Source organism: Xyrauchen texanus, chromosome 14, assembly GCF_025860055.1.
Source record: "Xyrauchen texanus isolate HMW12.3.18 chromosome 14, RBS_HiC_50CHRs, whole genome shotgun sequence".
Taxonomy (NCBI): domain Eukaryota; kingdom Metazoa; phylum Chordata; class Actinopteri; order Cypriniformes; family Catostomidae; genus Xyrauchen; species Xyrauchen texanus.
This window is the reverse complement of record NC_068289.1, coordinates 2,245,203-2,258,217: the sequence shown is the minus strand read 5'-3', so window position 1 is coordinate 2,258,217 and position 13,015 is coordinate 2,245,203. Positions and strand designations below refer to the sequence as shown.

Sequence of the window (13,015 nt, the reverse complement as noted above, 5' to 3'; positions counted from 1 at the left end):
GTCCCATGACATTGACGAGTGGTGTTAGACTAACTTTGCACGATAAATTTTAACTTTTTTAAACCTGTTATTCCTGCAACAACTTCATGACAATAATAAAGCAGCACATAATGGACTGCAGCAGGACAGCAACAAGGATATTAATCAAATTAGTTGGGGGGCTGGGGGGCATTTGGCCATATCTGATTATTGGGGCTCATCCCCCTCAATGTATATTGTGGTTACGGCCGTGCTATGAATACTCCGTGCTGTTTTGCACATGTGTGTTTTCTTACTTTAGTTCACTTTGCATACATCTACCACCCATGGGCATTCACTGCTTATTATGTTTTTGTCTTTGCATTAGTAATTTATACTTGTTCCCCTTTATCTTATTTACATTTCTTACAGTATTAAGTTTTATATTGTTTCTATTTGGAACAACAATATATGTATTTGTCAATACTGATGTAATTTGTTTCATTGACGATTACTTTAATATACACCAAGATATTTGTCAACATTATAAAAATGGGAATACATTAGTCAACAGTATTTATTCAGGTCTGGAGTAAATAGTTTAATGAGCAATTGACAGAAATGAGCCATAAATCATATGATGATATTGTGGTTCTTTTGCATTCAGTCAGTTTTTACAGACCAGACTCAAAATGAAATCAAAATATATCTGAACCTACATCTCTTTGCACCGCTTGCAGCAGTGGTGCGTGAAAAAACACACGTGCAGCTATCGCCAAGTAATGTAAATAAAAAAATGCCTCACAAATTAAGATTTGGTTTGATTGATTAATTTGCATTCACGTCATTTTTTAAAAGTCGCAGAATTCTTGTCATTTGTAAACAGCTCTCTTGTTCCACTGACATAAACTGCCAAGAAAATCGAGCGTAGGTGTGTTGCTGTGGGGATTTACTGATGCAGCTTATGTCAGGCATCCTGTGAGGGAGATCATGATTGTGCATGTGAGTGTGTGCCTGCGTGCAAGAGTGTGTATCTGAATGTCACCACCTGACATGGATCACGACGGCCCCACAGTTTGATAGACCCACAACAGGTGCGTGGAGGAACGGCAAACACCCTTGACTCCTGACAGGTGTTGAAGTTTGGGTTTCAGCCCAGACTGTGCTGCATTTGCTCATGACACTCACATTAGTCACTCGACTCGATCAAACACTAATAGCCAGCTAGGTACACTAATCCCTCCCTGGGCCATAAATGTTAATAGCTTAGTAGGTATGGTAATCTCCGCTGGTGACATTTGGTCTACCTTAATCTAAAGATGTATTAGAGGAGGTGGGGGAAGAGAGAAAAGGATGGAGGGAGGGACTGTTGGATAGATGGATGGCTGGGGATAGATGGAATTACAACAATCATAGTGGGGCGCAGACGGGTAAAAGGTATCTTTAGGCTTAACCCGCTTCATCATACTCTTCTGCGTGCTGGGGGGTCCAAATCTGGTAAGCCGTAGAGGGTCCATATATGAGGCTCTGTGGGTAAAACTGTAAGCATAAAGTGTAATAGAGATGCAATGTTATTGTTATGATGCTGCACAGTACAGCACGTAAAGGTGCTTAATTGGGGCTACGCCTATAGAAGCAGTGCCATGGGGTTTGGTCACATGACTATGTGCGTAAGAAGTTTAACCCTTAAATGACTCCTTAGAGTGTCCTGAACAGTATGCAATGGGTTTAAATTAATTGAAATTATGCGTTGCATATGTGACACTCTTGTTCTACCTGCTCCATACAGGACTTGAACCTAGGTCTCCGGCATGGGAGGCGGGTGCTCTAACAAGGAGGCTAAAGGCTACAGCCTCTAGCGTCAGTCGCTAGAACACCTCTTGAGGTCAGGAGAGTGAGGTTTACACACTGCACAGCTATCTACCAGCTGGCTCCCATTACACTCACCCCCCTAAACCTCACTCCCATCCGGGTCACGGCACCAATGTGACACTCTTGTTCTACCCGCTCCGTACAGGACTAGAACCTAGGTCTCCGGCGTGGGAGGTGGGTGCTCTAATAAGGAGGCTGCGTCAGTCGCTAGAGCACCTCTTGAGGTCAGGAGAGTGAGGTTTACACACTGCACAGCTATCTACCAGCTGGCTCCCGTTACACATATAGTGAATCCAAAATAGCGAGTCCTTGCATGAGGCCGTCAATGACTGACGTAGTGTTATGATTTTATTTGAGCTGTTTGATCTCAATTTGCGTCAATGCAATTAAGCATTATTAACAACAGCAGAAACAATAATATTTCAAGAGAAAATCGGAGTTATGTTTACTGGCATTTAGTTACCTGAACCTTAAATTCATTCTATATGAAAACCAAGTTAAGTGGGAAGAAAAATGACATTTACAGGAAAGCCTCTAAACAGGAACCTGCACAGGAAAAGGCCCGTTACACCATATTAAAGCAGTGATCAGAACAAAACTGAATCATACAGGGGCTAAGGTGTGCCTGCCATTTGGTGCGGTCCTAAGGGATGTCTTTTCAAGGGTCAGGAGGTCACTTTCCTGCTGCACACACTATAGGATTCAGAATGAAGAGTCGTGTTATGTTCAGGTCAAATGATCAAGAAATACAATAATGTATCATGGTTTAAACTGTATTCATATACATACAGTATGTCATATAGAGCTGTGTCTCCACCTCTAAGTGTTTAGACTGATAGAACGTGCTGTTTTAGCACAATAACTGCACTTCAATGTATCATAAGCCCCTAAAAAAAACATTCTGATGATTGTTAAACAAAGGGTAGCTCCTGAACAGACATCTTTTCCAATACACAAGTGTAATCATGTCATAGATCCCCGTCCAAAAGCACTAATCCTCCTTTATTTTGTAAGCTGATAGAGCAACCATATGCCCCTGCATGTCACTCATTCAATTTTGGGTGAAACCAAGCCCTGACCTCCCCTCCCTAAAATAGTGTTATATTTCCAAGGTCTATTATTAATCTGTACTTTCCCCCCTGGATTAGGCCATGGCCGTCCCCCACTCTTCTCTTTGGCACTTAGACTGGTAATGTTGCCATAGATGCACTCAGATTAGTGTTTATGTTGACAGCCGCTGTAGCTGGATTAGGTCAGGCTTGTGGGATGCAGGGGAGGGACGTTTGGGTGTGTACGTCAAGGCACCTCGTCTGGTTTGACCAGCACCTAGAGCCTCCTCGTGCTAACTGACATTAGGCGAAGTACAGCAGCTCAGAAACTGAGGAAGTGGAAATCATGCAGAGAGAGAGAGAGAGAGAGAGAGAGATAGAGAGTGTTGACAATGATAATATGAGATACAGCAGCATGATAGGTGTCATGAAAGTCGTTCAGTTGTTTCCAGTGTCACCCTGGTGGACTAGGTGCTCACGTGGTTGCAGTATGGTCAACCTTTTCTCAAGTTTTTGATGACTCATTTTCTCAGTTCTCTTTTATATTTCCAAGAATCTGCTGATTTACACTCACTTTGTCTTGACTAAACCATGTCTCTCAAGTCTACACGAGAGAACGGTGGCAGTTTAGATGATGTGGCAGAACTTCCTTCTTTCTGTCCTTTGCCCACAGGTATTTTGTAATGCAGTCGATGTTCTGGGTTCAAACTAGGGCTGGTGCAATTATAAGGCCAAACTAGTTTATTAGAACTACATTAAAGATGAATACCCTTCATCGTTGCCTTCGCCCTGATATCTCCAACTGAAAGATCAATAATAGCAATATCTGATGTCCTGACCAACTCTATTGGTGTTGCAGTGTCGTTTGAAGGCAGGATTTCATTCCCTGCTGACATGTTTTCTGAAAGCAATAAACTCCCACAGACTGATGATGAAACAGGAAATGTCTAACAAATGCTGTGATAGATTGACTCGTTCTCAAGCCTCTCTGGTGCTTCAGTGGTTAATGTTATTCTATTTTCAATCATTTCACATTTTACTTCACTAGAAAAAGACATTCACAACTACATTATCAGTAGCTGTTTTTTATAGAGTTTTGGGTTCCTCGCCACAATCACCTTTGGCTTGCTCACTGGAGGCCTAAAGACCCATAATATTTAAAGCATGTTTTTCAATCATGTTTTTCATTTAAACTTCTTAGTGAGAATTGTAAAGGGATAGTTCACCCAAAAATTTAATTTCTATGATTTACTCACTCTTCTGCAAAGCACAAATGAAGATTTTTATCTTATCTCTGTACATCCACACAATGCAAGTGAATGGTGACCAACATTTTGAAGCTCCAAAAACCACATATAGGCAGCATAAAAGTAATCCATATGACTGCAGTGGTTCAATCCATGTCTTCTCAAGTGCTGCAATCGATTTTGGGTGAGAACAAACCAAAATGTAACTCCTTTTTCACTTTATACCTTGCCATTGCAGTCTCTAGGCCCAATTATGATTTTAAGCTTGATTACTCTTCCTAGTGCTTGACTCATGCGCAGTGCACTAGATGGTACTAGGATGTGTAATCAAGCTTGAAGTCATGATCGCCAAGGAGCCGTCAAGGAGATATATTTAGGTTTGTTCTTACTTAAAATGGATTACATGCCTTCAGAAGACATTGATTAAACTAGTGGAGTCTTATTGATTACTTTTATGCTGTCTTTACATGCTTTTTGGAGCTTTAAGCGGCTGTGGCTCAGGTGGTACAGCGGGTTGTCCACTAATCACAGGACTGGTGGTTTGAATCCTGGCCCACACGACTCCACGTGCCGAAGTGTCCTTGGGCAAGACGCTAAACCCGAAGTTGCTCCCAATGTCAGGCTAGCACCTTGTATGGAGCTCTGCCGCCATTGGTGTATGTGTGTGTGTGTGTGAATGGGTGAATGGAACACAGTGTAAAGCGCTTTGAATACCACTAAGGTTAAAAAGGCGCTATATAGTGCAGACCATTTACCATTTAAAAATGTGGTCACCATTTACTTACATTGTATGGACCTACAGAGCTGAGATATTCTTCTATAAATCGAGCAGAAGAAAGAAAGTCATGCACCTCTGGGATGGCATGAGGGTAAATGATGAGATAATTTTCATTTTAGAGTGAACTGTCCCTTTAAGACATTGCAGACATTACAGTAGCATTTTCTGTAAAGCTGCTTTGAAGCAATGAGTGTTGTTAAAAGCGCTATACAAATAATACAAAAAATATCTTTATCTTTTATCTTTTTAAAAACAAAAGACAACACTTTTTTCTTTTTTTTTTTCTTTCAGTGATTCCAAAACAAATATATGCCAACTTGTTGTAATAATGAAATCCTAAAAAAATGTTACAAAACGAAATGCAAGGCACATAGTTGGAAAGAACAGAATAATCTCGTTATAAATAAGACAAAGGATCATATGGGATCAGAAGTATGTGGGTGAAATGTAAGTTAGCTTTACAGTGCCTGTCCTGTTAAATGAATATGAAGTCACGTTTGTTTTCTGCACGCGGGTTTCTATCATTGTGAATGACAGTTGGAGAATCAGGAATTGAATATATGCCGTTTTATCCCCGGAATGTATTAGTGAGAAATCTCGCGAGGGGAGATGATTCCAGTCAAAGTGAATGAGTAATACAGCAGAACTTCTGCTGCCAATTTACACAACACCACACACAGAACCCAGAACTGTTAGCTGAGCACTCATTCTTTCCTTTACTTCTCCAGAAAATAGGTCAAAGTGTCTCAGAATAATAATAATACTAATAATAATCGACACAAATACATTTCTAGGAGAGGGTTTCATTTTCTCGACTTTGATCCGATTTCACTATCAGCACAAACACACATTCATGAAAGTAAAAATGCATAAAAATGCAGCGTCTCTAGATTCACCCATAATTTCAGGTGCATTATAATTATTATAATTATTATTTTGCATACTCATATTATGTAATATTAGCCTATCATTTGATGAGCAACGAGGCATTTCCAAGTGAACGCGCAATGCTCAACCGATGTAAGAAATAAAATGCATCGATTAATATTGCTAAACGCCTCCAATTAAATCCAATTGGTCTTTAATGAGTAGCCTTCATCAAATAGCACCGACAATTTATTGGTCAACCAGTAATCCATACAAAGCACAATGTAGGGAGGGGAAATGACTTTACACTGTACCAATCAGAGCGCCTTTAATAAGGGGACGTCCTGAAATAACGGAGTGCTCTATTAAAATATAAGATTAAAGGATTGAATAAGGCTGGGGACGAAAGGGATGAAATTGTAATGATAATCAGCATTTCATCTTAACAATCACAGTCAAGTCCTCTGTAGCAACATTCGGAATTTTGTTTTAATAACTTAGTTTTGTTTATATTTGAATGGAAATGGCTGCTGCAACTAATGCATCAACACTGGCTTGTAAATATTAAAAATATGTATTTAAAATAAATCACTAAAACGACAAATAAAGACCCTGAATGCACAAATGTCTGCGTTTGAAATGCAAAGAGTCTTTATTTATGCAGATAATCAGAGATAGAAAATATAAAGGCGCCAATATGCGACATTGTATCACCGTACGAGACAGAATGTAGCAATGCAGTCACGGGTGAGAGAGAGAGAGAGAGAGAGAGAGAGAGAGAGAGCGCGAACGTGCGGAGAGCGCGCGCGCGCGCACCACATACAGGTGAGCTACCTGTCAGATCACTGAAGCAGCGCAGCATCTCGTCATGCACATCCCTCCCGTACCTTACTATCATTCCCACATCGAGCTGTTGCACTTCTCTCTCTCTGGAATACCGCTTAGCACATGCAGGATAGGCTTTTTCACTTTTCAAATGTTCCACCTGTACTGCAGAACTTTTGATGAGTCAGTAGACGGGACCATCTTGATCTGGTTCATCAAGCGATCCCACAGTCCCATAGTTTCTCCATCTATCCCGCAGTGTAAAGATAGGTGGCGCGTGTGTCAGAGTCTCAAAGCGCAAAAGTAAAAGAGAGAGCGCAGAAATGTCATCTGAAGAGGCGGAACACGTCAGTGCGTCCTCAGGTTTGTTCCGTGTTGTGGCTCACAGAGATCAGTCCTAACCTGTCCATCAGGAATAACGGTCCCTCATTAGAGCAGAGTCCTTCTCAGCACGCCAGACATCTCTCTCTCTCTCTCTCTCTCTCTCTCTCTCTCTCTCTCTCTCTCTCTCTCTCTCTCTGTGGCGTGTTCCTCCCCTCAAATCGGCTATTTGGGGAATATTCATTTAGAAACTGGTAGGTGAGCTTGCTTCGTGTGTATTTCATTCCTTGTGGATGCTTTTTATACAACCGAATATGACATTGCAATCAACTTGGCTGCAGCCGTTTACCGGGCGCAGGTGAGAAAGGTGCGCGCCTCACGGATGGATGATTGACACCAGCAGGTTCACGCGGGGATGATGATAATGATGTTGATGATGTCGCTCGTTAAATTTAGCAGTGCATATATTTAAAGCCGCTTTGAATAAAACTGGTACTTTCCCATTAAACTACTAAAAACAATTTTATTTAATTTTTTTGATTATTTGTTGTCTTTTAACGTCTGATTATAGACGCTTACAGATTGATTCTAACAGTTTTAAACACCGCCTATCATGCGCCAGTATTTATTTGCATAATTTGAAAAATAAGATTAAAATTATTCACTTTGATTTTTGTCATCAGCATCCTGGTTGCTGTGAGTCACCCATGAATATATATTGAAAAGATATACTTTCCTCTAAATTGTGATGAGAGGGTAATGTGGACTTGTTTATTTGTCAACTTCAATATTTTAAAAAATAACAAAGTGTGATTATATTTTTTACACAAGTGTACACAAATGCCACAATTTAATGTGATGGTTTTGGTGACCCTTTTTGGGTTTCTCCTAGGCAATATATATCTATAAATTAAAAATATATATTCACAGACATTTAAAAAAGGCAAACTACTCTTAAAACAATTAACAATGGCTCTGTTAATCATTTTAAACCTAATTCGACGTGATTTTCATTCATTGGAAAAGTAGCCTAAAATATGCTTAATTAAATTCGGTCAGTCAGAAAAAGTTAGACAGTGGAGAAATTATGAAGCAACATCTGCACCGATCAGACTCTGAAAGAAATAACATACAAGACCTGATGCGTTTCATCAACTTAAACTACAGTGAGAGAATAGAAAGAAGAAGAAAATAACTAATGGAGCTGTTTATATAGCCTATATCCCCTATACACAAGTTGCAGAAAACTTGCTTTTCCCTTTCGTCTAATGAAATGCTCTATGATCACAAAACATGCATTATGGGAACTTGAAAGTGTCGGTGTGTCCGTCCCCCTTCATTCGCGCACTGATGCGCTGCTGTCCGATCACACACACACACACACACACACACACACACACACTTAAAAAGATCAGACGACGCGCAGGACGCTCACGGTCCCTCTTAAGCAAACCGTCCTGGATAACTTCATTCGGACTTCTCATTCACTCGACCCCCCTCCCAAATATCGTCCACTCTCCTGTGACCGACACGCATCCTCCTTCATTCCCAGAGTCCAATTGTTGCCGTGTGTGTGTTGGTTACTAGATCTTGGATGAAGGAGCGGAGCCCATGCGGACTGCCATCTGACCCACTCTTATCAATGAAGCAGGAGATCATGGCGGAGGGTCCCCGGTGTAAGAGGAGAAAACAGGCCAACCCGAGGAGAAAGAACGGTAAGAAAGTGTAATATGTCGAACAACTGAACTCCGGCTTGTTCTTGCGTCTTTAAAACATTGTTAGATATGGGCAGGATTGTGCGTTGTCAACTGAAGCCTAATTCAGAAGACTGCGGGAAACTTAACGACTGGGGAAACTATCCGGTTGTTTCATTATGGTTTAAATGTAACGATTTAAGGGCTTTGCATTGCAGTGAACAAATGTTTAAGGTGTAAGAGAGCATAAGTTATAGGGAGAGTTGAGTAGCGGTCCAGCCAGAGAGCGTCTATTATCTCACAGCACAAAACCGTTATGTGTGTGTGTGTGTGTGTGTGTGTGTGTGTGTGTGTGTGTGTGTGGCGCGCGCGCGCGTCTTCTGCTGGACACAATACGCATCTAAAATACATTTATATACTTATGCAAGTTGTTTTATGTGAATTGCTTTGCTTAGATCCGTAACAGCTCTTATTTTGGGATTTAATGCTGTGGATTTCTGGCTTTTGTGAAGTTGTAAGGGAGTAAACATCGACTGCTGTACTGTTACAGGTTATGTGTTGGGACACTTTTCAATCGGTTTCTTAATTTATAAATCTGCACAAGTGTTATGACACTTTGAACTCATTGCTAGACCTATTGATTGGCGTTAAAGACAGAATTAAATTATGGAGTGAATGATTGGTTGTGCGGTTTTTGCAATCCAAAGGAAAAAGAAAAGAAAAGTCATGGTGCCACATTAATGGCCCGAGGAGCATTTTAGGCACAAAGAAAATAAACTCATATACGAAACATCCTGAAAATATCGCTCACACACTGTTCCGTGCTCCTTTATTATTATGATTATGATGATGATTAATTATTATTATTGTTGTTGTTTTAAAGGGGATATATTATTTGGAGCAAAATAGAAGATTTGGATAAAGTTTTATCAACCAGTAGCAATTTTATTAATGTAAATATTTGTGAGAAGTTATCTACATCTACACATATTCGAGGTCTCTGTTATTTTGACCTCGATGCTTTATTAAATGCTTTCTATTGATTATATAAAATCAATGTAGCCTGTCAGTGGAGTATATGGCTGTGAATAAAGTCGATGGGTTGAAACTCTGTTTTCAAATGGGGGCAAAAAGGAGTGAAGCGGTCAGTCAGGACTGAAACACACACACACACACACACACACACACACACACACGTTCAGTTTACATCTCCAGCGGTGTGAATATTTTCTGTTGTTGTTTGTGAACATTTGCTCGGAACGAGGCCCGTACACCAAAGTTCACTCATTTAAGTTTTTGAGGACATCTGGGCATTTTTATTTTCCTTTTAAAGAACTGGAAAGGACAGAAGAAGAAAAATGTGTCCAGAAGAACAAATAGAGGATTATTTAAATAATAGCCTACACATAAATAAGTCATTAAAATAGTTTTGCATAGGACGTGACTTGGGTAAAATGTCTAGCGCGATTTTAAAGTTTTGTGTCGTCTGTGCCAGCCGTTATAATGTATGTGAATAGTGTAGCTAAATAATGCACACTTTATTTGCATCGCACTTTGATACTTTCAGTTGAAATACTTTGAAAACTTTGCTTTTAAACGTGCATTTAATTACACACAATCATTCTGCAGTCTTATATAAGATGTATTTAAAATGATGAATTAGGGCTACATAATTAGTAGTAGTACATCGTTTGATATTGCGATTGCTTACTTTATCTATTTAACGCAAATACACATTTAACCCATATAATATGCTAAAAGTACGATGATAATAATAATAAAAACAATAATAATATAAATAAATAAAATTTATATTTTTATAGTTTTGTGTTCAGGCCACTTCGTTGGACCTCTTCTCCTCAGACCGCGGCCCCACCCTACTGTTTCGAGGGCCCAATGGGAGGTCACATTAGGCCCTAGGTGAAACTCGATCCGCTCTCTGGCTGCACTTGTGTTGTGGTTGTCATTTACCCACCCACGCACACCCCCAACCTCCCCCCTTTTTCACAGCACATCACATCCAGCTGTGAGGGCCAGCTTGACAAAACTGTCAGAGGTGCAAGGCTATAAAGTTGCAGTGTTCTATAGATTGTCCTGGTGTGTATCGCTTTCTGTCATGACAGCTCAGGTTGCCAAGTCTAAGCTTTTTAAATGATGCCCTCATGTGCTTAACTGCATTGTTTTTGTTATGTGTTTTTTCCTCTCTGATTCTTTTGTCATTATGCATGATTTGTAAGCAGGGTTATTTGTTTCACTGTGTTCACCGGCGGTTAATATTCACTCTAAAACATATTTGTGAATAATTCTCTTTTTCGACTGGTGTAGGAACTGCTAGATCTATTAATACAAGTGATCAGAACCCTTTGTGTGAATGACGACTGAGTCACTGCATTTAACAGATTAAATCACTTGTTTCTGTGAAAAGGAACATTGTACGCTACTTGTTCGGATGGCGTAAAGATGCTAGCATGTTCAACGAGACAAAGCGCTAAGACAATGGCTTGTCATTGTGGCATCTCATTGGCATGCACATATAATCGGTTGTACCAGGCTGTCTAGTGTACTGTCTTTGGCAAGTATCACGCACAACCGGGTCATTGTTAACACAGCTGCAGCAGATACCGTTCACCCTCCTTCTTTAGCCACTTCCTACAAAAAAATCCTTAAAAAAATATATATATTTATAATAATAAGAAAATATCAATTCTCACCATTATTTATTCACACATTTACAAATAGAGCTCTTCAGCAGTACCATCATCCGTGCTGACCTGATTGCCTCTCATATCTGCTGTGCCATGTTCCAGCCACCCCCTTTCCTCTCTCTCTCTCTCTCTCTCTCTGTGTTTCCCTCACTCCCTCTCTCACTCCTCCACTACACAGCCCCTCAGTAAACACCCCCGAGGGTAGAACAAAGAAAAGGAGCTCCTCTCCTCCTTCTTAATCACAATTCAGCCCGTTCACTGCCACCAGGCCACTCTCTCGCTTTCAGCTTCTCAAAGCCAGAGATGAAAAGAGTTTGAGAGAAAGAAAAGAGAAAGGAAGAGGAGAGGGAGAGTGAGCGAGTGAGGTGGAAATTATGATAGGCTGGAGGTGTAGAGGTAGAGTGACATAACTTCGGTGCCTCTTTGCGATTGTTAAACTCCCTTGGTTACGCTGCCCATGTCGGTCAACTGCCCCAGCCGAGGGACAGGGTCCTCACTAATGGCTAGATAATGTTACTGGTTGCCAGTCTGGAACTATTAACAGCCAAATAACAGAAGAGAGAGAGAAAGGAAAGGACTATGAGTGACAAAAAGAGAGACACTGATAAGCTTAGTAAGAACTGAGTGAGAGAGAAAATAAGTTAGAGTGTGTGTATACAGGAGGGGAGCTGGGGGATGGGGGAGTTGGAGGGGGCAGTCAAGAGGAAAGCAACAAATTGTTTTATGGACCCAAAAGAAATATCACAAGGACCGACATGGCATATGACTTGGATTCGATTTTTAAAGTGCTGCTACAATGCTTAGGTGTTAGATGTTTATGTTGTCACTTTGTGGCAGGAGCATGCGCTCCATTTTATATTGTACAGCACAATTATTGCAATATTCCCACTACCTAGTTTCTCTTGGTTATTTTTGGTGTGGCTTTTCCCCCAAAGTTGCCATACATCTGCCAGATTCAAGATAAGTCGTCGACCCAGATATAGAGATAAGAGAAACGAGACGCTTGGTCTTTAGAGATGCACAGATTTGTATGGGTGGCGGGACAGATGCCACTCTCACGAAGTGAGACAAAACATCCAGTCAGGGGCCAAACGCCTGTGCCTTTTCACTGAGAGACAAGACATCCATTATTGTGTTAGCCTTTCATTCGTTTTTTTCCCCTGTACCTCAATAGGTCAGGGATCACACATGCAAATCCAAAGGCATACCGAGAGAGAGAGAGAGAGAGAGAGAGAGAGAGAATGTAAGAATACTCAAATGCACCATGTGATATGAATTCTTAATTTTATCTGTTTCTCTCCCTCCCCCTTCGACTTTTTTTTTGTTTGTAAGAAAAGGAGATTATCTGTACACCTTCATTCAAGTCCCCTCCCCTTTCAGCTGGGCCAAGCTGTGCAGGATTTAGGCCGATTTACTTCAGCAAACACCTATGGACACTGGGGAGGGGACAGACCCTGCTTGGAAAGAGGGGGTCCTTTGTTTGCTGGGGTGCAGAAGGCCTAATGCTTCTCCGGGCGGCCGTATTATCGCATTAAGCTGTATGCTGGTGGCCCAGGGAGGCTGGTTAAAGCTAAAGCAGTCTGCTATCTACCAAAGACAAGGGAACATACATTAGCAAGGGGACGTGCCCCCATTGTGTGCCTCAAACTTCTCTGGACGTGAGAGATTAGATGGTCTAGGTAGCGGAGAGCAACTGTCT

At 40.9% G+C, this 13,015-nt stretch overlaps 1 protein-coding gene across 7 annotated transcripts in view; it reads left to right on the top strand.

The window, feature by feature from the left end:
• LOC127654655 (zinc finger E-box-binding homeobox 2-like) overlaps positions 1–13,015 on the top strand; it is a 71,790-nt gene that overhangs the window by 4,667 nt on the left and 54,108 nt on the right. For 2 of the 7 annotated variants that reach the window (XM_052141907.1, XM_052141900.1), the window contains exons 1-2: positions 7,172–7,275; positions 8,505–8,632. In XM_052141907.1, coding sequence (XP_051997867.1) covers positions 7,211–7,275; positions 8,505–8,632 — 193 coding nt within the window. In that variant the 5' untranslated portion in view covers positions 7,172–7,210. Of the gene's footprint in view, positions 1–6,405; positions 6,960–6,997; positions 7,285–8,504; positions 8,633–13,015 lie in introns of those variants that run through there. The other 5 variants (XM_052141906.1, XM_052141901.1, XM_052141904.1 and 2 more) reach the window with 5 other exon arrangements.